The 27442-nt window shown below is 43.0% G+C and overlaps 1 protein-coding gene across 13 annotated transcripts in view; it reads right to left on the bottom strand.

Annotated features, from left to right (window-relative positions):
* Positions 1-1444: 1444 nt before the first annotated feature.
* raraa (retinoic acid receptor, alpha a) overlaps positions 1445-27442 on the bottom strand; it is a 138361-nt gene continuing 112363 nt past the window's right edge. For 8 of the 13 annotated variants that reach the window (XM_044179707.1, XM_044179709.1, XM_044179708.1 and 5 more), the window contains 8 exons: positions 17853-18001; positions 10738-10879; positions 8401-8451; positions 5248-5408; positions 4932-5108; positions 4593-4797; positions 4190-4348; positions 1445-3968 (listed from right to left, as the gene is read on the bottom strand). In XM_044179707.1, the coding sequence (XP_044035642.1) occupies positions 3772-3968; positions 4190-4348; positions 4593-4797; positions 4932-5108; positions 5248-5408; positions 8401-8451; positions 10738-10879; positions 17853-18001 (1241 nt within the window). In that variant the 3' untranslated portion in view covers positions 1445-3771. The remainder of the gene's footprint in view (positions 3969-4189; positions 4349-4592; positions 4798-4931; positions 5109-5247; positions 5409-8400; positions 8452-10737; positions 10880-17852; positions 18002-27442) is intronic. The other 5 variants (XM_044179718.1, XM_044179717.1, XM_044179715.1 and 2 more) reach the window with 3 other exon arrangements.

Raw genomic sequence — 27442 nt, 5'->3', positions numbered from 1 at the left:
TCTCGGCTTTTCCAGAGAGGTGCCGTAGTATCACTCCGCCACATTACATACACATTAATCTAAACATAATACTCGTATTAATTGATGTTTTGGGATATAATATATGTATTTTTTGTGTTACTACGTTTTTAAAGTTCTATTTGGTTGTCTGCATCAAATTTAACTTGCATTTACATAATGGGGACTATTTTGTTTACGAATTTGGCGGAACAATCTCATTTCGGCAAAGGGATGTAGATTTGAAAATGTTTGAAATTCCGCGCGAAGGATTGTGATTGGTTGAAACGTCACAATGTCGGTAAGAGGGCGGGGCATAGTACTTTTCGTTTTTCGAGCTTAGCATCCCTATCACTGGGCTTCTTCACGGAAATCAGGTTTGGCATTTCTAATGTTGTCCATAGATTTAAAAAAGATATAATAATATAATATAATAATTTGTTTCCAACTTCTGTAAGATTTGTTAAAGATATTTTTCAAAAACCTCACCAGGCTCCAGTTGAATGGATCTTCAGAAGCAGCCACAGATACATCCAGATTGTCAGCTGGTTCATGGGTTTAACATACAGGATATCACAGCATTGAGAGCCATTATTTATAGTACTCTATTTGTTTCACAGAATAATAATAATAATACACCTTTTTCACGCAAGACATTTTGACATTTCATTGCAGAAAAAGCACGTGCAAGTGTCATTAATAACATTTATAAGGCCTGTATTCCAATTAGGTGTTAAGTTCCAGGGCCCTGATATTATGTCTACTGGTTTATTAGTTATAACTGTGCTTTTTATAACATGTCAAAATGCTAGTGAGAAATGTTTATAGAGCCTGGTTCGGGAGGTAGAGAGTTTCTGTTTGATGTCATTTCTTCCAACACATTCGATTCTTCTTATTTTTAAAATATGTACATTTCGCTTAACAGCGGCCACAAGACACAATTACAGGATAATAGCAATTGCTAAAACATAGAGTGATAAAGTCAGCAAACTCGCTCTTTAATGTCCATTACACAACAATATATCCAAAGTTTGCTAACATTAGCCACCATAAACTACAGGTCAAATCAGACCAAGCAATGCTGTAGCTGCAAAACCCCTGAGAGTATTGATTTGAGCACGGGTGTGTTTTACTGTTTATGAAATCTTATAAAAAAGTTTCACTTTAACCTAACCTTAATGCTGATTTTTATCAAGATTATTGTTCTGGTATGTATCTTTTGGGTGTTGGCAAACATGCAACACTGAATTTAAATATTAACAGTTACCTGTGAACCCTTGTTATCAGTCTCTTCAATGCTTTGCTATTGCTACACACAAGAAAAGGGTGTTCCAAGGCTTACAGAAAGTGAGAAGAAATTTATGAAAACCTACGGAGGACACACCTGGCTGTAGCAGACAATGAGACAATGAAAAGAATGACACGTGAACAACACAAACACATTTAATAATTATTAAATGTTGGTTTTATTTTTGATCTTTTTTGTTGGTTTTTTTTTTCTTCAAAGTCGCTTGATATTCTTGACAAAATTGCAACACATTCCGTACTTCTCAATCTGACAGTGTGTGTGTTGCTATTCCAGATTAGCTGTGGAGGGAAAAGTTGTGCGCTGTTCTGGACAGGTGAAGTCCTAAATGATGAAAGCAGCTTTGACCGTACAAATAAAAAGCACATGAACGACTCAGAGAGACTCCACACTGGCATCCTATGTCGTAATGCTGCGGGGTCAGTCCTGGTCTGCCAGGCCGAACAAAAATGAGTGACTGAAGAAAAATTCAGGGGCTCAGTAGCAGAAGTGTGTGTATGTGTGTATCTGTGATAGGAGAGTTAGGAGGTGCAGCACAGAACATATACAAAGAACAGGCCAAGCACACAAAATGATTCCTTCCTGAGACATTGGCGTGTGTACAGTAATGATGGTCTAGATGACGTGTGTTGACGGTGAAGGCGTTTTGGCGTAAAGTGAATCGCAGGGTGCAAGGTTGCTCTGGATCCGGCAAAAAGTCACATATTTGTTAATACCACAGGTTGCCAGGGGGAGATTTGTGAGGACTTAGTTGACAAACATCACATTTGGGACTTTCACTTGCCTGACCACTGACAGAGCAGAGGGATCACTACAATCTAGTCTTTTCCCATCCACTACAGATTATTGATCCATTCAGAGACTACTGAGAATCACTTGTGTTTAATACAGTGTGTATGTACACCATTCTTCACATTTTAACTCTCTTTGAAGCCGAGCTGCTGTGGCTCACTTGAACCTGGCAAGCTACAAGTGGCATCTAGCTCACCATTTTCATAAAACACCATCTCTTTCTGCTACATGGCCAAAAAGCTATGCCCCGACTGGAGTGCTACTTTGTTATCTACCGTATGTAAAAAAACATGTTTTAAAAGTGAAAGGGGGGAAAGGTTGAAATCGTTTGTGAAAGCCACATTCTGAACAGCCAGTGATTGGTTAAGGGTCTGTCCAGTATTTAGTAGGACACAAAACATGAAAGAACTTCCTTCAGTAAAATGTGCTCAAAATGTCTTTTCTTACATCACAAACCTATAAACAAAACACATAAAAGATATTCTTAAAAAAAAAAAAAAAAAAAAAAAATCAGGTGAAGCCTAAAACTCTTCATAGTTTTAAAGAAATGAATACAGCTTATATACACAAACTCAAAGGCTACTTAAAATACACCTTAATAATGAATCTTCATTAATTTGATTTCTTGAAAGGACCTGTGACCATATCATACAACCAAGTTCATACAATCATTTTTTTCCATTCTCTTGGAAGCAGAAAAATAAAGAAAAAAGGAAAACAAATCCAACCTGGAATAGTAGGTGATATTCATTGCGACTTGTTTTCTGTGCACATTTGTGTGTGTGTGTGTGTGTGTGTGTGTGTGTGTGTGTGTGTGTGTGTGTGTGTGTGTGTGTGTGTGTGTGTGTGTGTGTGTGTAGTCTGGAGAGAAATTCCAACATCTTTTGCTTTTTGTTAATTAGAATAATGTACAAATGTGATAAAACTGAAACGTCTCTCTCAATACTCTCGATGGATATGAAAAGATTCAAACAGTGAAGGAGTACAACAGTTTCTAATCTCAGAAAACATGTCCTCATTTCCACCTGCCATTCTGTTCTGGACATGTCAATCACAATAGTTCCTTAACTTTTTCTATATATATTTATATATCTTTTGTACGAAATCTGTTTTTTGAAGTTGGAAAAAGAGAAAAGACCCAGAGTCTTTGAGGAGGGGGGGTCTTTTGACAAGTCCCAAGCTTGCAGTCTGCCTCAGAGTACAACAAAAAAGTGTCTGGTATGCATTGTCCTTGTTCATATATATATATATATATATTTGTCCCACGGTGCCCCACCCACTCTCGGTTCCATTCGAAACAGGTCTCCACTGCATCCAGATTTATTTCCATCAGTCTTTTGGGTGGAGAGGGAAGGAGCAGCAGTGGAGAGGAGAGTGGAGGGAGAAAGAGGAGGAGGAGGAGTCATCAGCAGTGTTTACGGTGTGGTCTCTCAGAGGCATCCTGTTGACCCGGCCTGCCCGGCCTTACCTCCCCTCACATCAGAACAGTGCTCCAGAGTGAGGGAAAGCAGATCAGGAGGTGGGGATTTGTGTCGTAGAAGAGGAGGAGGTTGGCTCTGCCAGTCTCCTGTGTTCAGCAGTCAGGGTCAAGGCCCCACTCCTTCGCGCCTCCTCTTTAGAACGTCGAGGGAGGAGACAGAGAGCATCGTGAGGAAAAATAAAAAGGCGGGCCGCTACTACGGCGATTGTGTGGCCGGACTGCTTTGGGCAGAGCTAGGGGACAGACTGGGGCTGCAGCTGCCTGGGGGGGCACCACTGGGTCGGCCGCCTGCGGCCCCGCTTTCCAGACCTTCTGAGTTCTCCAGCATCTCCTGGATGAGAGGGGGCATGGAGCCCGGGATCTCCATCTTCAGGGTGATGACACGCTCAGCTCCTGCAGAGAGGGGTGGAGAGACATGGGAAAATGTTAACTACCAAAATACATTTTAAGTACTCATTCATTCATTTTCTTTCTCTTCAACACAATTTTAATATGATCTAAACTTGAACTTAACATTTAGAAAACAGATGCATAGCTAAAATGTTTTTATTTTCAAAATTATTAACAATGTTTCACTATTCACATATAAACACTAGTGACTAGTGACCACGGACCTTTAGCACTGATGCTTCTCAGATCAGTGATCTTCATCAGCATCTTGGGGAACATGTGCGGTTTGTGGGGCCTCCTCCTCCTTACGTAAATCTTCAACGCCTCCAGAAGGGGCTCCTGCAGGATGTCTACCTTCTCTGCCTGTTCCAAGTCCTGACGATCTGTGGATAAATACACAAAGTACAGAAAAAATGTGTCAAAAATCTCCTACTGTCATAATCACAGTTAGCCACTAGGTGGTGCTTAATGAAAGAGCACAGCATGGCCACCCTGCTGCTATTTCAGCCATAGACACTCAGTCCAGGTCATAGCTTTAATACACTGTTAAAGACTATGTAATTGCACGGTTTGGGGATTTTTCAGGCAAAGAGAATGTTCAGTAAGTTTTGGGAAGACTTGCCATACCTCCACACAGCAAACAGATGGCGCTGAGCAGCCCTGTCTCTGCATCATCCATCTCCAGAGGAAGGAGCTGGTTGGCAAAGGCAAAAACCAGGTCGGTAAGGGGACCGAAGCCGGCATTGTGCATCTGGGTTCTGTTTAGCGTGAGTCCATCTGAGAAAGTCATGGTGTCTTGCTCTGGTGTGTAGCGTGTACATATACGGAGTATCTGGGGATGGCAGAGACAGAACGGGTTGTTGATTTGGTTAGAAAATTGAACCACTCCTCTACCTCTTCTGGGTAAAAATCTGGGTAATGTTCTGTGAAATTGTGTGAATAAAAATGCTGGGCCGTTGTTCTTACCAGGATGTCCAGACAGGCGCTTTTGAGTAGAGTGATCTGGTCTGCGATGGTAAGCGTTGTGAAGCCGGGCAGCTGCTTAGCAAACTCCACTGTTTTTATGATGCACTTGGTGGAGAGTTCACTGAACTTGTCCCACAGGTCTACGTCCAATGATACACGTCGTTCTGAGCTATTAGTCTAGAAGGATGGGAAGAGGTGAGGAAAATCAGAGATATTTCCAGATAAATGTAATTAAAAGCGCAGGTGACAATAAACTACAGCTAACAAAGGTGAACAAATGTAGGGACACACAGATCGTCAGTGTCATGCTACTGACCGTAGTGTATTTGCCCAGCTGGCAGAGAGAGGGGAAAGTTTCCTGGTGTGCTTTGCGAACCCTGTCGATCATCTGCTCTGTGTCGGGACTCAGCACGTAGCTCTCTGTGCACTCCTGCTTCTTCTCATCCTTTTTCTTCTTGTTCCGGTCATTCCTCACTGCTACAGGGAGCAAAGGAGAGGGGCAGAGATGATTAGTTAGTTAGCTCAATGTCTAAAATTAAGAGTGGTTCATACTATATCTCAGCTACACTGTAACCTTTACGCAATTGATTAAATTATTAAATTTTTAGAAAACTCGCTGACATAGAACCTGCAGTGAAAACCAAACTTATGTGGCCTTCATCAGCCAATTAAATCTGTGCAGATTGCAACATGCTAAAAACCACACATATTCCATGTTCCATATAAGAACTGCCACAAGGTAAACTGAGATCAGGATCAAAGGCAAAGTCAACAGCAGGAAAGGATGCTCTGTCTGCAGCAAACGGCAGCAGCAACCACAGCATCACTTCTCTTATCCGATGCCATAAGATAAATGTTCTGAGACAGCTCCATTAAAGAAGGGCTATTGGTAATGGAGGGAGGGGGGAAAAAACCTTGAAATAATCCAATATGGTTTCCCTCTGGGCGATATGGCTGAGAATAGTGTGCTCACCCCAAATTACAAAAAACACTAGACGGGGTGTTTAGCATTGGAATCCCATTACAGGCTCCATCCATTTCTCCCTGCCCATCCAGACTGGGGTGCAGTTTAGCAATGACTAGATTGTGTATGTTTGTGTGTGTTGAGGGTGGGGGTGGGATGGGGTGCTAGTTGATAAATAGTGGTGGTGGATGGAGCTATCCATAAGGCTGACAAATTGCCACAGCTTTCATTAGGGGTCCAGGCTAATCTAATAACATAATATGACAAATATCCTGCCTCTAATGGTTTTAAAAGGGCCCGGCTGCTGAGCCCATACCGGGAAAAACCTTCCAGCGTTCTCTCTCTTACACTCACATCTCTCTCGCTCTCTTGGTTATACAACACATGCTCTCTTTCCTTGTCTTCCTCTCATTTCATTCTCACCAATGCACATTATCTCCCCTTTCCAAAATTGTAATTCTTGTGCTTTAAATCATCCCACTTTCCTAAACTCATCTCTATCAGTCCTTGCATCTATACCTCCCCTTGAGGAACCTGAATTTCCCCTAGCTGCTGACCTAAGATCAGATTTTCCTTGTCTTAATCCTAACCTTGACCATTAAGGGTGAGAGCGCTCAGGCTGATGGGAGATCAGTGTCTGTGACAGAGAGGCATGGCCCGGGGCCAGGGAGGGATGCACTACTCGGTGCTGCTGCTCATCCATCAGCCCGCAGACAGGCCTCCCTGCCTGGGAGAACAAGAGGGGAAGGAGGAAGGAGGGGGCTGGAAGTCTGATGCTGCACTATGTTATTGCTAAGCACTGCTCCCCACAACAAGAAATGAAGACCCCGCTGTGCAGATGGAGCATGGTAATACATTATGTGCCAGCGTTTTATTGGTACTCATGTGGTAAGCTAGTGTAGTCACCAAAACACATGTGGATATGCAGTAAGAAACAGTGCAGTAAGGTGTGACAAGTGACGCATCAAAACCCCCATATTATACAGTAATATATATATATATATATATATATATATATATATATATATATATATATATATATATATATATATATATATATATATATATATATATATATATAAATAAATATGGGAGCGTTTTATAAACCATGTCAGTAAAAACAGCAAAACAGTAAAATGCTTCCAAATTCCATTTACTTGAATGAGTTAATTATGACTTAGTTAGTAAAGGAACACCCTGCATAAAACTGTAGTAAGCTGCTGAACATATTTGGGCCAGCCCTGTTTGTGGTGCTGATTGGGAATCTGTGTTCTGTCTGCCATGAGGGGAGGGGTAGAGGGTGCAACACAGTCAATGTCCAATTAATTCACAAATAAAAGTGGGGCATCCCTAGCGCCCAGATATTACCCGCGTTGACAAATTGGCAGCACAATCATAAGCCGCACAACACAATTTAATGAAGTCATTAAAGAACTATTAGGCACGACTGGCGATCTGTCATGGCGAATTGCCACATGCAATAACTTGGGGAGGACTGTAGCGGGAGGGTGAAAATGAAAGAAATACTGCCTTGCTTTTTTTTTTGTAACTGTGTGAGTGTGGAAACAAACGTGCATTTGATGTTTGCGTACGTGGAAACTTCAAGCAATGCATCTTTCATAATGCATTATGAGAATATGAATGCTAATGGGGGAACTTGCATCCTGGATTGTTTGCGGTTACATGTTCATCGCATAAAAATGATTTACAAGAGCCGGTGTGATACGTGTACAGAATACTGTGACAGCACACACACACACAGCCATCACTCAATCACTTGTTCTCATACTGGATTGCAGCTGCAGTGTGCAGTTAATAGACAATTTCTGTTAGTGCCTCGGTGTGTATTCATGTGTGTGTGTTTGTGTCTGTGTACAAGACAGAGAGAGGTGGGCAGACGGGGATAATTCGTGTGAGGAAAATTAAAGCACTGGCAGCTCGTCCATCACACAGATTAAATTCAATGGAAAGATAAAAATGTCAATGTTCCCGCTGCTCCCGCTGCTCACAGCACAGAGCCACCGTCGACAGTGATGAAACTTTCTCCCTCTCTCTGTCCTCCAGCCTCTCTCATCCCTCCTCCCCCTTCTGCTCTCTTATTTCAAGATTTTCATTCTCACTCACACTGGGTTCAATACTCTTTCCTCTCACAGCCTTCATCTTTCTCTACTACCCTGCCTTCCTGGCTGATGTTATCCTCCCCTTGCGCTGTTCTCCATCATTCTTTGCTTCATCTTATTTTACTTTTATTGCTTTTTCTATCGCTGAATAACACCTTCCTCGATGAACACGTGAGCGATAGCTTTGTGAGCAAGACAAACAAAAGGGGGATGATGATGATGATGATGATGATGATGATGATGATGATGAGGTATGGTGGCTGGTCTAAACTCGCCAACATAAATATAGTTTCAAGGATTGTGCAACTGAACCATATAATAATCACTGATATACAAAAAGGACTCAAAATGGAGAAGTGTCAGTAGTGGGAATAAAGTTACTTTCCTTTGTGTTGCTTGAGAATCCAGTGTTCCCCAACCTTTTTGGCTTGTGACCCTTTAAAACAGAGCAAAGTCAACTCGCGACCTCTTGTCAAAATGTACATATTTCTATGAGCTGTTAGCATTTCAAGCAAAGAGTGATTTTGTACCTTCTCAGATATTTTAACTTGAATATTTTTGGAGGCAAAAATAAGGGAAATGTCAGTTTTATGTAGCAGAAATGTGTTTCTTTCTAACTTGTTGTTCAACTGGTGACCCCTCAGAGTTATCTCATAACCCGTTTTGGAGGGGTCCCTACCCCAATGCTGGAAACCAATGCACTAGGCTAAGGGCAACATGTGTATAAATCAGCCAATACATCCTAACATTTTTTGTGTGTTAGCCATCTAAATATGACTATGATTTCATGATTTATGGCATGTTAACCTTTATTTTGGCCATAAGTCTCGGTCTTCTTTAAAACCATACTGTCAGGTTGATATTAATGTGTCACTAGGTTTACAGGCGTTTCCCTTGTAACCCTCCACTTGCTCCCAACACCCCCCCCTTCAGATGCTGTCTTGCTTGCCATTGCCACCTGGCAGAAGGCCTGGCACTGTCATCTGGAGCTGTCTGCCGGCAGACACAAGGTCACCCAGACGTCCCCTAGTGCTAGCAGGGGGTCCACCTTCTGTGTGTGTGTGTGTGTGTAAGACAGAGAGAGTATGGTGTTTAAGTGGAGCTGTCCGAGTGTATTACTGTTAAAGCGTTTTTCTCCATACCAGTTTGTGTTTGTCACCTTGTATGGCCATAATTTGAGCGTGTGCATAAAATTATGCACAAGCATGCTTTTTTATGTGTGCGTGTGTTCTCGTGTCTGTGTGCGTGAGAGGCAGAGAGACTCCCTGCTGGCCCCAGATGGCCAGCCTCTCCTTCCTCACCAGCCCAGACCAGTTTCACTAGCCAAAGTCACTGCAGAGGACACAAGACAAGCAATCTGCACACTCTGCACAAAATGACCACAATCAGAAAAAGGCATTACTATTAAACCAAAACCATCTCAGCAAAGGTGGGTCGAAATCTATCCGATAATAAAATTTCCAGCCTCCATTCCATTCAGAAAACCAATTTTAGCTGTTTTCACTTGTTCAGTACTACTTATTCACCACTGGATGGCTCTCTAACTCTAGTCTATTCCCCCGTTGTGTGCCTCTGTGTGTGTGTGTGTGTGTGTGTGTGTGTGTGTGTGTGTGTGTGTGTGTGTGTGTGTGTGTGTGTGTGTGTGTGTGTGTGTGTGTGTATAAAAGAGCTGGCTGCTGTGATCCTTCTAACCATGATTAATGGCCCCATTCAAAGGTAAGGAGCTCAGAGGATAACTTCTTTTACTGTAAGCCACAGTTCTGTGGCATGGGGAGCGCTCCCTGCACTCACTGTACCAGAGAGATGAGGTAAACAGCGCTGGGAAGACAGGAGGCAGAGAGGGATGGAGCAATGGAGGCTGTCTGCATGTGAGTTTAAACAGGTGTGTTCCTGTGGGAGGAGCAGAGGTGCTACACTTTCTGTCTGCATATGCCTCTTTCTATTTATTACTGAGTATTAATCAGTATTCATGAGTAAAAATGTGACCATTTACACACTTTCCCGTAATGTGCAAAATGATCGCAAGTAAGTGTGTGTGTCTGTGTGTATAACAGTGTGTGTCATGTGATCGGGTTGAGGTAAAAACCCTGCTAGGCTCTGAATTCTCTGCGGTCACACCTCTTCCAATTACTTTATCAAGTCTGACTGCCTTGTGTGTGTGTGTGTGTGTGTGTGTGTGTGTGTGTGTGTGTGTGTGTGTGTGTGTGTGTGTGTTCACACAGCCCCCGGGGTGCAATGATGGGAGCAGACGCCTGCTCTTTCACTCTCGGCAGGTGAGAACATATTCATCACAGAGGCCTGCCAAGCCTGGCGACACCCTGGCTGTTATTGCCAGTCTGCATCACGGCTGCCCTTTGTCTCGCATTTACAGTGGATATTTTCTTCAAACGAAACCTCCAAATTAAAAAAAAAAAAATCAACTAAAAGAATCAATGTAAGAGGAATTAATAGTAACAGTTTTCAATTTTCTCACAACAATTACAAAAACTGACAGGATTTAGACTTGAATCACTGCCAAAGCTGATATGTGAGTGCATCAATAGTGAATGCTTATGCAATGTTGGTAGTGGAACAAATGTCAACAAATGCTGCGGCTTAAGACTTCCTGCAGAGGTAACAATCATACTAACCCCCTGGGATTAAACAACTATGATGATCTGTGCTTGGCCCTAAGAGCCCAATGGGAGCAGGGCATTGTGGGTAACACATTTTTTATACTCACACTCCTTTGACATCCCGACTTCCAGGCACTTCTGCAGCCGACAGTACTGGCAGCGGTTGCGGGTGACTTTGTTGATGATGCAGTTCTTCTCCCGGTGACAAGTGTACACCATGTTCTTCTGGATGCTTCTTCGGAAGAAGCCCTATGTGACAGAAAGACAGAAAGCACAGGTGTTGGTGGAGGGATGGGTGGCAAAAGAAGTGTGAGGGAAGTGGGAGTATCTTCGCAAATAAAGCAATAAAGAGCTAAATTACTTAACAAATATTGCGGTACTGTTTGCTGTTGTGTGTCCGCCTTCTGCCCATGTTTACGATGTCCCTTTTCATCCAGTTCCCAAGAAAAAAAAAACCTCCTAAATTACTTGCAAGGTTAAAAAAATGAAATTAAAAAGAGGCCATGCAGAATGGCCATATCCGGCTGCAGTTCAAAGGCAAAGAACTACCATACAGTTAAGTCCTTAAAGGGTTTATTCCGTGACATAATCTGGACAAATACCAATAGTCAGTGAATTGTCACAATCTCCTCGGTGATGGCCACTCGAGACACAACACAAAAATGCTTTTGGAGAAGTTTCAGGTCAAAAGGCTTTTGGGGCAAAAGGCACAGGGTTACTGGGTGCTATATAACCATGGCCTAGTTTACACAGCCAGAAATAAGCAATTCTAGATCCAGGCCAAGCACATATTATTAGAGAGAGAGAACATGAGAGTGTTGTGTAAGAACAAAAAAGGAATCCCTCTTTTCCTGCATTTCCCTTTTCAATTTAACTAGATCGAAGAAAATCAGATATTACATATAATAATTTAGTCCATGCGTGTTAGGTAGAGGACAAATTATAATGAGCTCATCTTTGGTCACTGAGCTGAAATGGGAGATCTTTGGGGAGACTATGTTTTGACATAGCAAGACATAGAAACAGAGCATAGTACCTCTCCCTGATGGGTGTAACATGCATCCCATGCACTAACTCAGTAATAATTTAGATCCTCTCCCTATGAACATTAAGAGTAGCTCTAACAGCCGCAAATAAGCTCAGAATACTGCGTAAAAACCAAAGTGACAAGAAAGGTCTAAAACATAGATAGCTTCTATGTTTTAGTAAAAGTAAAAGTAAAAAAACGACACCTGGGATTTCTGATATGAAAGAAAAAACTAACCACGCCTTTAGTCTAAAATCATTCCCAATTCTGAAGATTGAATTTCCTATATTTTCTTATTTCAAGTAATGTTAATGTAAAAATTGTGCTTTGGAACCAAGAGGGCCTCTAAATACTGCCCATGTGTTACATAGAGTCAACAGTGACAAACCAGCTGAAAAGCCATACATCACAACTTATATTCTCCTACTACGCAACCCCAATAAAATCGATGTTAACCTCTGTGGCCTTATTGCTTGAACATCCCTTGTGTGTCAAAAAGATAAAAAGAGGTTAATGCAAATCAGCCACAACTGAGTGAGTACTCAGCAAGCAGGACGCGGGACAAATGTAATACAGGTCAATGTCAGTATTGATGTGACACAGTGGGACATGGGTTATGAAGGGTGGGTGGGGCTAGCTAGGGAGAGTGGGAGGTGGGGTGGAGTGTGGTGTGGTGGGGTAGCTGCCAGGGAGCCCCATCCCATGCCGAGGGATTAGCTTTGCTAGCCGACAGATGGCCGGTGGATCTAAGCCCGCAATTTGTCCTTCCCAGATCACCAGCCTCTTCTCACATCTCCCGTCCACCACAAAGTGGAAGTGATTCAGGCTTCTAATGAACTACTAAGAGGAAGTGCATACAGTTTGTCATGTATCGGTTTGAACAAGGTACCAGCGTGGGAGACAGTGTCGATTACACTTGATATACTTTGCTTCCAGCTGGTAGAGGAAGTGTTTCAGTACTCAGAGGGTCATCTAATCTAACCTTTGTCCTGATTTCATCTAGGCCTCACATCTGCTTTGCATCTTGTCACATAAAATACATTTTTAGCAATGGAAAAGGGTGAAAAATTCCACCCTCTAGCAGATACCTACAAACTCCTCTGAGAAGACCTGCTGTCTCCCAAAAGAATAATGAAACAACGGAAAAAGTGGCGAGAACAAGGTTTATAGTTTGACGTTAATTCTAACTGCTAATGCTGAGGGATAAGTCTGTGGTCTTTGTGTGTGCCTGTGTGTGCCTGTGTGTGCCTGTGTGTGCATGTATCATGTCCTCTTTGATCCGGCGGTGCCCTGACCCTGACCCCAGTGTCACCAATGGATTGACCCACACCCTCCTCACATAATGAGGCTCAGGTGCCCTCTCGCACCTCCTGATTGGTTGCTGCTGCTGGCTCGTGGGCCAGTCGATTGTTCCTGCCCCTTCCCCCCTCTCCTCCTTTTAGGAGTCATTGCTTCCTGCGGCCCTTAAGCCTCTTTTTGTATCACCGCTTAATCCACCCGGCGACAAGAGCCCTCAGCGGGCCTGTCAGCCACCCTGCAGTGTTCAGAGGAGATGAGAGCCGCAAGAAGAGGGAGAGGGAGTGAGGGATGAAAAAGAGGAGCGAACGGTAACAGCACATACATGATTGCATGTGTCATGTGCTCTTGAATTCGCAGCTGTCTACCTGGTGTGGTTTTGAGCCTCATGCGCTTATGAGTGTGTCAGTGCGTTCTACTTTGCATGTGCGTGAGGAAATGCTTTAATAAGAAGGAAGCGGGGGAGTGGAGTCTGGGGTTGGCGAGTTCACAGGGAAGTACAGGAATCCTCTCTTACGTGACTTTCACACTGTGCCCAAATTAAGAATGCGTTCCCAGCCTCCCACTGCGTCCGTGCATGTGTGTACATGTGTGTGCCTGTGCCCCTGCCTCTATTACGAAGCAGCTATTGCTACAGCCCACACATTAGTAAAGACGGATGCTTGGTAAAAGGGCCATTTGAAAAACACCGCAAATAGGGGACATTCTTGCAAGAAGCGGCGGTTGGGGATTTTGGAAATATGGCTGCTTCCCTTCCATTGCAGCAGATACCAGGAAGAGAGATCGCCTGCTGCGTGCTGCCATGCCTCCAAGACAAAAACATAAACATGAGGGGGTGGGCATGCATATTTAATGTTTAAGTGTTAATATCTGGAGGGGAAAAGAAGTGCAATGCTGGTGAGTATGTGCGGGCGGTAGAACTTAAACAACAAACGAACGAGTTGTCTCCAAGTAGCAGAGCTCAACATCCCCCTCCTGTTTCCTCTGTTTGCTGCAGCCCCAAGGAAATGCCTTTGTAGTTTGGCATGCTGCAGCAAAGCAGACGCTGCTAACCCTCGACTTACCCCAGTCTCAGATGAGACAACCATATACATTCACATGCCTGTAGTGTTGAATTATTGAGTATGCTATGCCAAGTCATCTCCTCTGAAGTCAGAGATACGGAGAAGGCATGCTGAATTTTTCAAATTAGCTCTGCGGCTGTTGAGTGGGCAGACAGACGGCTCATGGATGGGGAACTAGCGGCTGACGCTAGCTGTTTAACTCTGGATATTTTCATAGTTTTAGCCAACATTCCTAATGATTAGGATAACACTTTACTAACCAGCTGAACGGTTGTGTTGTTGTTGTGTTGAAGTTGGGCAAGACATGGGTGGCTTGCCTTTACTGTAATGTTCTGAATTCCAAGCCTGAGACCATTGGTCTTTGTACAAGTAGCAGCAGCCAAATTCTGATTTTTTTTAAAAACACAGAGCTGTTAAATGTTCCATTCTGAGGTGCTGCCATACCTACCTCTGCCTAAAACTAAGGGCTTTTCCTTCTGTAGTTAATCAATATATCTGATTCTTTGTTCAGTATATTATTGAATTGAATGTGTTTTACTTTGCTGCTGTTCAGACACAGTCTATACGCATGTGTTGTCTTTCAGCTATAACCTATCTGGGAAACTAGTTATATCCAACCAAGGAGGCATGCAGAGCTTGCTGATGGTTTTGTGGAGAAACATTTTATGAAATGAATCCTAGATTTAAGAGCTGAAAGACCTGAAATGTCTATCATATCTTAGTTTCAGTGCATTAACGTTTCAGAGCGCAGTGTCAACAACTGATGGTCAAACTTATGAATTTGTGAAGTCGTTGTCATTGTTCTAAAATAATTTGCACTGCACAATATCTGTTGGCTGACAAATTAAACATCAGCTATATCCCCACTGCACAATGGCCTCAAAAAGCTAATTACAGTGTCAATTCTGACACTCTTTCTGAGCTGTCAGAGCGAACAACACTGATCAATAAGTTTACAGCTCATCTATTGTTTGCCCTCCTTCTATGTTTATCACACTGTTACAGATTTTTTACTATTATTAGCAAGTGTCAGACTGTTGAGTGTGTAATACCTTTTAAATGCTTCCTTTGTCTATGCTAGACCTTTGGGATGAAAACAAATCAAAATTCACTTTTGAATTTTTTTCTGATTTATTTCTGTTTATATTGTCATTTCAACTACATCGTAAATTAACAGTTAATCCAACAACCCTCAGTTCAGTGCAAGTTTGCAATGATGCCGGTGACCACTTACAACTACACAACCGCTGCCTCTGCTTGAGGCAACATGAGGTGTGTTTCACACTGACACTAACCACAGAACAGAGATTCATACTTCTATATTGGTCTAACACAATCACACATTCTCACTGGGAGGTGTGATTTTTTTTAGCCTTATTATTTAACTTATTACCCTATTTAATCAGATGCTATTAGACAATGGGGAGCAACATTAAGTGGACATAATAAACGCCATTTAGGGCTTGAAATGGCCGCAGAGATGCTGAACACCTTTTTAGGTCAAAGTCGATGCTTTTTAATACATGCAAACACCTCACACACGGACACAAACGAGGCTATAGTCAAGATACATACAAGTAGATACAAGTAGTCAGCAGCTAGCTTGGTAGCTGTCCACTTTACTTTTCACTTGCAGATAGTGTACATATTTGTTTCAAGTATATCATATGAATTCAGTTTGAGACTATGCACACTACCAATACGGGCCTTGAGATTAAATTATAGAACAAACTTGCATAAAAATTAAAACTTGATAATCTAACCTAACTGTGTTTCCCTATCCCAGCATGCATTGAGCAAATGGTGGGGAACATCCTGTCACAGGCTTAAAACATATAGACAAACCCATTCAGACTGGCAAGGGATCCCATGGCCACATCTTCTACCTGTGCTAAACTGTTCAGACACACTAACTTGGTAAGTGTTTAGAAACACTTTGCGCATCACACACTACAAAATATTATCTTGACAAGGGCAACTACGTACCATCTACCCTTTTCTCTGTCTCACACACTCATGCTTAATCTCTCTCAGTACACACACACACACAGCCTCGACAGTCAAGTATATATTTCCACTAACCTGAATAAAATCTGAGTAATAGATTTGATATGAATAAGGTAAGTAAATAAAATAGGCTGATATGAATTCTCTTCAGTCTAAGCATGTCTATTATCAAAACTTAAAAGATGACATTTTCAGAAGTTTTACAACTTTTCAAATTTGCAGATATCTCAAGCATCCACAAGGAGCCATGGAGCACAGTCAGCAGCAGTTTGGCTGCCCCTATAAACCAGCACAGGGGACGGCCTTTACTTACTTTGTTAACTTTTTATAAGTCGCATTTGGGGAGCAGGTTAAGTTTCATGGAGCACTCAGAAGGGTTTGTGTTAAAAGGTTATGTGTTAGTATGTATGTGTGTGCCAGACTCCCAGCTTTCCTGTGCTCTCCTCCCATTGCATTCTTTAGTCATTTCCCCCTTCCCCCCTGTGCTCTGATGCGATGACCGTCCATCTTTCTTTTGGTGTCAGTGAGTTCAGCTGTGGCCCCTGTACCCCGTCCACCTAATCTGCTGCCCCTCCAACCATCCCAACTTCTCTCTTTCTAGCTATTCATGCCTCCCAGAGCACAGTCTGCTCTCTCCCTCCTACTATCTCCCTCCCTGCAGTCTTTCCCATCTTTCTATCATTTTGTCTGCATTTCTACATTCCCCCTGAGTTCCTGCCCTTCCTCACACTTTCATAATTTTTTTTTTTTTTTTTTTTTTTTTACTGCTACTGCCTCCTGCCTTCTTCAGAATGGCTTTTTCTCGCTGCTCTACCCCCTTTCTTCCACACTACTCCTATCTCACACGGTATTGGCTGCTCAGTCAATAAGTGAGAGGCTCTAGCAGGCACCTGTCACCAACAGCGGCTACCTTCATCAAACCACTCCCTAACTCCTCTTGCTATACACAGGGCTGCTGTCATGAGTAAACCTTGCAAGGAGGATTTACATACTCTTGTTTTGGTTAAGACTCTACAACTTTGGAGGTTCTATTCGTTAAATTCAAGATTGCATGATCGCCAAGCAAGAAAACAAGGTGGTTCTTGAAATGTTGACAATGTGGAGATATAAGGTTTGCACCTGGCAGTAACTTTGCATTAGATTCCACAGATCCCTCCTCCTCATCTCTATCCTCCTCTGAGCTTACACAACTCTGGCTCCGTGCCTTGGGAGAAGCGAGATAAAGACGTCTGTGTGCTCACACTAACAGAAGAACATGTATGCATGCACACAGCAACTATTAACTGATAACAGAGCAGATGGGGGTTATAAGGCCTCTTCAGCACCTGTGTAACATGGCTGTACCGATAACAGACGGCCGATGTGGGCAGCACAAAGCTGATACGAGTCACAACAACACTTGATAGATGACAAAGTTTCACGTACTGTACATAAAAAGAGGCAGGTCCATCATATATGTTATCTTTTTACAATGTGCACAGATATAGGTTGCAGTTTTTAAGTGTTGAAAGAGGCAATTGCAATTTGTCCAGGTCATACTGATGATTAGGCAGCTCAATAAAGCAACTGATAATGTCTGTAAATTATTCCCCATGAAAAAGTAGTCAATTTTGACTTCTTTCCAACATTAAATTCCAGCATTAAACACTGAAAAACCCAAAAGGATGTGAAATACTCAAAATGACGTGCCTTATCATTTTCATCATCTCAGCTTAGGCTGGGAAGACCTGAGAGTGTTTTTGTTTCCAAGTGTAAATCACATGAAGGTTACAAGATTGATGAACATCTTGCTTGCTTGGCAGATTCAGAGGAAGGCCGGGAGTCTCACCTTGCAGCCTTCACAGGCGCTGACACCATAGTGGTACCCTGAGGACTTGTCCTGGCACACAAAGCAGGGCTTGTAGACGCGGGGCGGCGGGGGAGGTGAGGGCGGGCTTGGCACTATCTCCTCTGAGCTGGTACTCTGGGTCTCTATCGCTGTGGAGAGGAGAGAGCAACAAGAGGGGTTAGTGAACACTATCAGATGGAGTGCTGACAGATGTGCAGCATTAATCGATATCAGCAGGATAAACAAAAAATCTCATGTGTACACTCACACACACACACAGATCTTAAACAACCCAGTCCGGACCGATACACTGCTGACAACATCCAATACAAATCACCAGAAGGGTAACTTACTCAAATTCTAACAATGTGTTTGAAAAACAAAAACTGCAAGTGCAAGGACAACTTCTTGATCTGGCATTTGCAGATCCACCACAGGAAAGAGTCCACAAAATATCTTCAAAGAACAAACACACACACACACACACACACACACACACAGAGATCATCAAAGCACCACCGAAACCAGCCTCTGCAGCGTATTCTTATTTACTGCTGAAATGATGGCTTGTGTGTGTGTGTGTGTTACAGCAAGAAGCTGCTTTGCTAGCAGGGTTCATAGACAGGCTTTCTCCTCTGATAAAAGGCCTGGAGTTGTGCTTTTATTTATTTTTAAATTGTGCAGTCTTTTTAAGTATGAATGCTTGAAAATATTAAAGGATAAAGCATACGCTGTACCAATCAAGAGCAGCAAATACCAGTAAACAGAAAGAGGCTGTCTTCAACTAATAAACACTAATATGAGAAACCAAACAGCATGTGAGCATTTTGTAGGCTTCCATATTTTGTGTGCTTGTACATGGTAAACAAAGTGGTCAGGTATTGTATGAAATCAACCTGCTGTTGCCTTTATGTAATATGTATTGGATTTTGACCTCCATATCCTGTGTGTTACAAAACACAGCTCTTTAATCAAATATAAAAACACCCATTCAGAGTGCACCACAGCCCTGCACCTATGGCTGACTAAATAAGTGTATAATCCCTGTTTGCAAATGGAGCTAGCATGTGTCTTCTACTTAACTTAACTAGGCTGTCTAAGTATTTTTATATGCCTTTTTCATTTAAGAAAATAAGATAAACTTGACACCAGTGGTGGTGGCCATTCTAGAACTGACTAGTTACAAAACAAAATTAACACATTAGTGATCTAAATCCTTCTGGTTCCATCCATAGCCATACAGATAAACTATATCCATGTGTGCATCTTTGTAGCCCTGTTGCTCTGCCCAGCATCATCAGCTCAACAGAGAAGAGGGATTGGGAGATTGACAAGCAGCTCAGGGGCTGCCTGCAGCTCAGTGCTCGAGTGTAAATAAGCCATCTATATTTAACAGAGTGGGCTGGTTCAGCAGGCCTGTAGTACAGCTGGGAACACACTCCACATGACGGCACCGCAGACACTATGCTCGCACTTGATCCTGACACACACAACTCTAATTGCACTGCATATTGGGCAATATAAAGCAAGGATGAAATTTTTCCTCCCTATTTGAGAGAGAACTCTCTCTCACACACACACACACACACACACACACACACACACAGTGTGTCTCAGCTTGCCAATCTCCATGCACATGCAGTAGATGAAGATTACATTCAGAACAACCTAAATACACCAACCTGATGCCCAGATATGTCCAAGGCTTCCTGGAAAAAATAACAGACACAAGCACCGTACACCAAAATCTAGCCTCTCCAAAGCTTGCATGTTATGTGACACAGCATATGACTGACTGGGGACAGTTAAGCTAAACAGCAATAAAGCTCACATTGCAACACCTAACAGTGACACCCAATCAGGCCCGGGATATTAAGACATTTCATTTATGAGGCCCAGATGTCATATGTCACTTTCACACCAGCAACGACCTTTTAAGCTCTTGGTGTAAATATTTTCAAAAGAGAAAAAGGAGACAGTGACAAGCAACTGGAGTGAGACACACTTATTATTTACTTCAGAAGGCTTTTTTCTTTATTGAACAGAGATTCTTTTGTAAAGACTTAGAACATTTATTTGTAATTGGGGGAAAAACCAAACATGACGTAGGTTGGAGATGGCAGGGAGGAAAGCAGGGAGGCACAAAAAGGCAAAGACGTAGGAGAGACAAAATTATAATGTGTTTGAGCCATAAACAAAGACAGAAATACAAAACAGATGAAGTGATAAAAATGGTACACACGGGGAGTGAAAGCTACTTTACTTATGTTTCTCCCTCGAGTATTTAGGTTAATCTACATTAGACACACACACCTGTCAAGATTTAACTTAAAGTCTTGAAAAACTTCAAATGTGAGTATTTAGAAAAATTCCTAACTTGTGTGAAGCAAAAGTGGGAACTATTCATTTCAGAGGAGATTACAGGAAAAGAGTGATACATTTGAGAGAATGTGTGGACAACTCATATGCTCCTAATCAAGAATTATGCTATTTTCCAGCGAGAAGAGTTATATATAAAATAGTAAGAAGTCACTTTTATTTTTTACTGTGGTTGAGGAGAAAAAGGATTCAGTCACAAAGTCAGCTGGGAGGGTGAGTGTGAGAAGGAGGACAGATTGTGGGCAGGGAGAGAGTCTGTCCATTGCTTGCCATTTTATTGGTGTCATTATGGGCCATCTTTGCCCATGCCACTGGGCCATGCAGTCACCACACTCATGTCAAACAAATTAAACTTAAGTGGAGCGGCCCTTACATAACATGGCATATTTTCTCATTAGCAAAAAAACATTCACAGTTTTCTGCGCTCTTCTGCCTCTCTTGATGTGGACTGATTACAGCCCTGCATTATTAGTGTGACCACAGAGCTATTCATCCACGTTAAAGCTGCCTTCATTAGAAACGCATAGACAAACAGATGTGCCACCCACCCATACACATAAACATAAAAATTGCAACTATGCCTACATTTACACAGGCTAAGGGCTTTCCTAGAGCCATTATAAAAGCCTCATCGGTCAGACACATACACACATATATAAACACACACACAGTCTTAATGAGAGCACCCATGGAAATCTGGGACACAAGGACAAGAGTCTGTGAGGGGGCTGGCGACTGTAATTAAATACAATGGCTGGCTTCTGGAGCCTTGTCAAGCTGAGGCATGGAGCAAAACAATGGCAGGCCTGTGGACAGATAGGCAGAGAGGCTCAGCAGAGAGGACAGAGCTACTTAGCCCTTCAGCAGCCCTCACCCAGGCATTATTCAACACCAGCCTGCATCCAAGCTCTGATCAACACGAACCATCATACAAGCCTGCCTATTGTGTGATCCACGAAATCATACGCACAAACACTGGAAGAACTGACTCACACTCGCTGGAGAGCTTCCCTCGATATCCTTGCAACATGTTAACACTGGAAATTTGCGTGTCTGGCAAGGTTTCCAGGTCGGAGCCCCTCCAGAGCCTGCAAAGTCACCACGGTAACTAATACTCAAGCTACAGCTAGAATATCATCCCTTTAGCCAAGAGAGGGCTAGAATGAATAGACAATAACACCCCACTTTGCTTGGGGATACAGGAACCCGCAACCCTGAAAATAATGTTTAAATGAAAAACAGTAAGGAGTCACTGATAAGGAATCTATTGTACTTTGGTGAGGCGGTGAAACACAAACCATATGAACCGTATGGTCACTGCAATTGTTGTTAACCAGACACAAGGCTGAATTCAAGACTACAGCCTGGCATGTTGTCAGACCAGTCCCAGAAGTGGGAATAAACAGCACAGGCCATCAGGTATAACCAGCAAAAACAAACCTAACATTGCACTGCAGAAGTCCATTTAAAGGAGGTTGTGTCTGTCTAACATCTGACCACTGGCTATGGCTGAAAACTAGCCTTTCTGCTAAGGCACATGTAAAGTAAGGTATGTATTTCTCTGAATTTCTCTGCCATGAATTAACAACATACTTATCTCATAAAAGCAATTCTGAATGAAAAAATGTTGTCAAAGATCCAAGATTTAATTTACAACTCTGTTGATATTCACATTCACAGACAAGTATTATAAACACCCTGTGTGTGTGCATGTACGTGTGTGTGTGCAGCCCCAAGATATCTTAATAGCTTAATGTAGCATGGTGTTCTCAAACTAAGAGCCAAAGCACCGGTGATTTAATTAAGTTCAAAGTGTGAGTGGTCTGTAATGCTGCTCTTCAGATTCACTTTGCATAAATCATGAGCCACAAGTGCACTTAGAGAGAAGCCGCACCCTCGCAGCCACATCCTCTGTAAGCAATCACCGCATGCCTAGACTTAAATGGACAAATATGCACAAGACTGAAATGAAATCTATTCTCATGATGAACTGGCCTGAGCTGTAATACTGACATAAGATAGCCTGGCTAACATCAGCACTTCAAAGGCATCAAGACCAAGAGACCACAGACCAAGAGACACACACACACACACACACACACCCACCCACCGGCTATTATCAAGCCTCCAGACTCTGGGCTGTCTCGGCCCAGTGCTGCTGAGCAGTTCTTGAGGTTCAGCTCTAGGTTAGTCCTCTGAGATTTGATTACTTTCATCCCCACTGGTTACTGGGCCCAGCTGTGAAGCATATTAATGAGATTTCACCATCATTACGGGGAAGCTAACTACATTAGCAGGCTGGCTGGTTGGCTGGCTGGCTGGATTGTGGTAAAAAGAACTGGAGAAAATGAAGGCAGAGGGGAAGGAGGAGAGGGAGGCCTTTGACAGGGTCTTCCACTTTGTTGAATTCTACTCTAACATGGACCATTGTGTTCCCCTGGCTTCTATTAGGTTATTTGGACACACACATGCACACATACACACACACACTCACCATTTGTAAGTTACATGGGAGAACATATAGAGGTCCATTTGTCTTTCCATGCAGTGAGTGTGCAGGAGAAGATACACCAGACAGACCACCATGCCACAGGCTGTTGCATTAAGGCTTGCTTTGAAGTCTGCTTAAAATAATGAAGTGGGATGGCCGATGGAACAGCCTGGGGATAGAGACCGCCTTGCAAAACTCTGAGAGTTGCAGGCCAATGTATCATGCATGTCCATAAAAACGACTGGCAGCAACTTAAGAGCTTTTAAGTGCAGTGAAACAGACCAACAAGTGAGCAGAGAAGGGCATCACTCATGCATGGTGCTTGACTTTTGCTAAATATTCAGACGTTATTTCTAGTCTCCATGTCGGGAATGTGGGTAAGCAGCAGGGAAAACGATAAACACACACAAGGGGAATGCTTTGTCAGCACTCTTCAATTACTGAAGGGGGAAATGGGACTATTTCCTTGCTTACAGGGAAATCCTGCCATTCTCTAACAAAGCGTCATAACAGCTTTCCGCTGAAAATGAATGGGGCTCCGTTCGCTGCCTTCACAATGATTACTGACAGCAAAGCCACGCATACCATCTGAATTTGAGCCGGGGTGAGGGCGTGTGCACGCAATCACACACTAGCAGGCACGCACAGACTGACAGCTGTAAGGAGAGCGACAGTGGGGTGTGTTTGTGTTCAGACACAGAGTGTGAACAGTTATTGGACGGGAGGGGGAGGAATCAAGCGGCAGGGCAGACAGGCATAAGTGAAAACACACACACACACACACAGAGGAAGTAGCGCCAGTGGAGGTTAACATGGGGCAGGAGAGCAAACAGCGAGCCTCACGCCTCGCATATTCACTGTAACTAAATCCAGCCTTTGCACCCCCGTCTCCTGCCACTTTCCACCTTCATCACCCCTTTATTCCTACCTGTCCCACTTACTGAGTCTGACATTCTCCTCTTCCCATAGCTCTCTACAACTTACATCCTATGCAAGGCAGCAAGTCACAGGAAATCCTCCTTCACTTCTTGAATCCTTCTGTGGGCTGTTTGTAAAATGGTCTAATTTACACTTTTAAAGCATCGAGATGTTCATCATTACAACCACAGCCAGCAAAAGGCCTTAAAATCTATCCACATGGGAATATCAATATCTGATTCATTTTCCATGTAAGATGCAAACAAATCACAATAAATCAATTACGGTATTTTATTGCCTTACAAATTGTTTTTGATTCTGAAGTGTGTTGTGCTAGTAGTCCACCTGTCACTACTCCCACTCATATCATGTATGTTATGGCACTGTATGAATGTGTGTGTGTGTTTCAGCGAGGGCGAGTTAGGAGAATTACTGAGGATTCCCCTGCCTGGTTGTGCTCCACCTAAGCTGCTGCATGTCTAGCTTACAGTCTGCCTTCTCATGGTAGAAAGAGACAGAGGGAGAGAAAGAGAGAGAATGCATGGAGATACTGGGTGCTGTCACTAATAATAAGTCTCCAAGCTTTCCAAGCAAAATGATGGAAACATACTTGCAGTGTTGCGCAATACCAGTCTGGCATGATATATACAGTGTCATGATATACATTTTAATTCATAAATTTGACACCATGATGCTCTTAGTGTAAAGGAAGGAAGGACATGGATCAAACTGAGAGTTTAATCCGATTCTAATATAATTTTCTGCGGCAAACGACACATCACTTCGACTTAGGAGACTATGTTGTGGTCTATATTTCAGAGAAATGACAGCCTGCTGTTTTGTTACCATTGCAGATATTAAAATTTTGCAGAGATAGCAGAAATTGATGTGACAGCTTGAGTTTTTGAAGGACTGCGCAGTATGTTTGAAGGCTACACTGGCTCCAAGACCAAATTTTGATGGGTAGTGCTCCAAAATTGGGGCCAAGTAACTCCCTCATCTAGAGTGTTACAGCAAGAAAAACACACACACATACGTGAGTGATAGATGAGGGTCCGAGCAGAGGCCGAAGGGCAAGGCGGTGCAGAGTAAGGAGTGTTTCTTGCCTGTTATGACAATCTCTCCTCAAAACCAGGAAATGGTGGGCCAGAAGTGGGGAAAACACCAGGTTGTGTTTGTGCATGCTTGTGCAAATGAGTGCATCTGCCTGTTTGCATATTTGAGTGCATGTTGCGTGATATGTACTGTATCTATGTGCACGAGAGCCTGTGCGTGTGAACGTCAGCATGTTCTTGTCTAGGCCAGGTCTGGTTTTTATCAGCCCAGCGGCCCCCACCATGTTCCCAAGCCCTTCTCCAGAGGCCCAAGATAACTTCCCTCTCCATGCTGCCAGGCCTCTGAAATAACAACACACCAGGTTTTCCTATCACTGCTGCCCAGGCAAATGGAGACGGAACTGAGAACACGTGTGGACAAACTAGAGCGCGGGGGAGGGGCAGCAAGGGATTGAGCAGATGGCAAAGGTTGAGGTCTACAGGGGCTAGACTTGGAACAGCAGCTTCATGTTAACCATAGTAGCTGCTCTGTGCTGCTGCAGCCACATGCTAGCCTTCGGTATAGTTAATTAGGAGCCTTATAACAAATACAGAATGCACAGGACATCTAAACCACAAATAAATTTCATAAATCTTACGAGCACTTCAATGTTTATGGATATAATTGTACAAAAAAAATAAAAATAAAAAAACAGAAAAAGCAGCCAAAGACAGCTATCTTGCCAGAGAGAACCACAAGTTCCCTGGCAACAACGCACCATTGCAGCCCTGAGTAATGCAGTGTAACTCTACCCAGCAGCTGTCTTTGCCTGCTGACTGACATTGGGACTATGTGAGCTGGCACTTGCCCCGGGGTGACTGGAGATATTTGGCATGACCTGATGGTGTGGGACATGGTGGTGGGCACGAGGGAGCAAAAGGCAGCCCGTGCTGGCCAGAGGATGCCAGGATGTGGACAGGCACAGTGGTGTGTTTCAGCAGCCTGTAACACATGTCATAGTAGGGTGTGGGCATGAACACTCTAAAACCTGATATCCCATGTAAGAGTGTGTGTGAGAATGTGAAAGTGTGTGTGTGTGTGTGTGTGTGTGTGCAGGATTCAGTAAGGATTCTGAACATACATTTGGTACATGGCAGGTGTATTAAGATGGTCTGACATGCCATGGTGTCAATGGATATAGGCTTTTTTGTGCAGAGATAAATGTTTCAAGTGTCCTCCTGTATGTATACATTAGGGGCAACCCCAAAGCCTAATCACTGCAATGAGTTCAAGACAGGGAGTTTAACTCAATGGGAGAAGCAGACTTATGATTTGCAAGCCTTTTCCGTGGCTAATCCACATGACGAATACAGGCAGTGTTTGCCCACAGTGGGTCTGCCATTGAACATGAATTTATGTTTACGAGCTGATCACACGCATACAACAGCTGAGCAACATCACTGACCCACATTAAGAGACAAAGGGGCTCATAAATATAGAGGAGGAGATAGCATATGAGGAGAAAGAGGAGCTGAGCTGAGGCGACAGGACTGCGGGAGGTCTGTGGCATGCAAGACAAACATTTCAAAAGCAGGCACCAAATAAAAGCTGTGCAAGCTGGCATGTTTGCTTCTAGACACTCTCCACCGTGAGAAAGGGAAAAGGTGTAACCAGTGTAAACTCCCTTTGTCAACTCTCTCAAAGTGAATCAATACACCCTCCCTGGAGTGACTTACAGCTGCGATACCTTTGGACACATAATTCAAGATCAAGGTCAGCATTGGATCATAACAGGAACACACAAGAGCGAAACCACAGCCTTTTACAAACTGATCTTTAATGTTACCGCTCTGACTGTGAAAATGGTTTCATGAAACATTAAGCCTCTCTTTTACAGAGTGCCTGCATTGGTTAATTATAGAATTGTGCGGGAGTGGATGACTGTGTGCGTGCTTTTTCTTTCTGTGATAACAAACTGCACTCATGCATACTAGGAGCCAGGAGGGTGCCAAAGCAATACTAAAACCAGGCCTACCCAATCCAGAAACTCACTGTGTGGTCTAACAAAAGCCTTTAAAAGGTTTACATTTTAGTCATCTGACTGATGCTCTTTTTTCACAGCCACTTAGATTGAGCGCAACAGTCAAATAAACTTCAATTCCCTCTATTCCTGTAAAATCCAAGGTCAATGACATTACAAGCAACCAGTAATAAGCAGTCCAAGGGTCAGAGGCCCGAAAATATTCCTGTGACCTTAAAAGAATCATGAAAAGAGAACTGCAGGTAAAAATACAAAAATGGTCAAAGAAGAAAAGTTGTGAGTGCAAATTATGTCTTGTAAGAACATTGTAGTTGAAAGATTTGGGGCATATTATTTAAATGTGTGAGGAGATCATGAACACATTTCTGCCCTCAGCATTTAAAAACAATCACAGGTGAAGAAATACTGGAAAATGCATTTCATACACCACCATTCTGTCCGCCTGCACTGAAATTACATCCATACACATTAACCAGACCCTATCCATCTTTATTGAGCCGAGTACCACACAGTGTTTGAAGGCCAAAAAACCTTCATGACTGCTTGTGCTAGAGTGTTTGCTCTTCACTCACTATAACAGAGAGGTTATCTGCCCATTGATACTCACTAATCCAATGTGACTGGCAGCATTCAAGGCCCTCCGTTCTTAAGCGCATATTTAACAGTGGAGGAAGCAGGTCATAAATATGGAGGGAGCAAAGGGCTATTTGCATTAGAGGGGTGAAG

Source organism: Siniperca chuatsi, linkage group LG20 (genome assembly GCF_020085105.1).
Source record: "Siniperca chuatsi isolate FFG_IHB_CAS linkage group LG20, ASM2008510v1, whole genome shotgun sequence".
NCBI classification, from domain to species: Eukaryota; Metazoa; Chordata; class Actinopteri; order Centrarchiformes; family Sinipercidae; genus Siniperca; species Siniperca chuatsi.
This window is presented reverse-complemented; position numbering and strand designations above follow the sequence as displayed.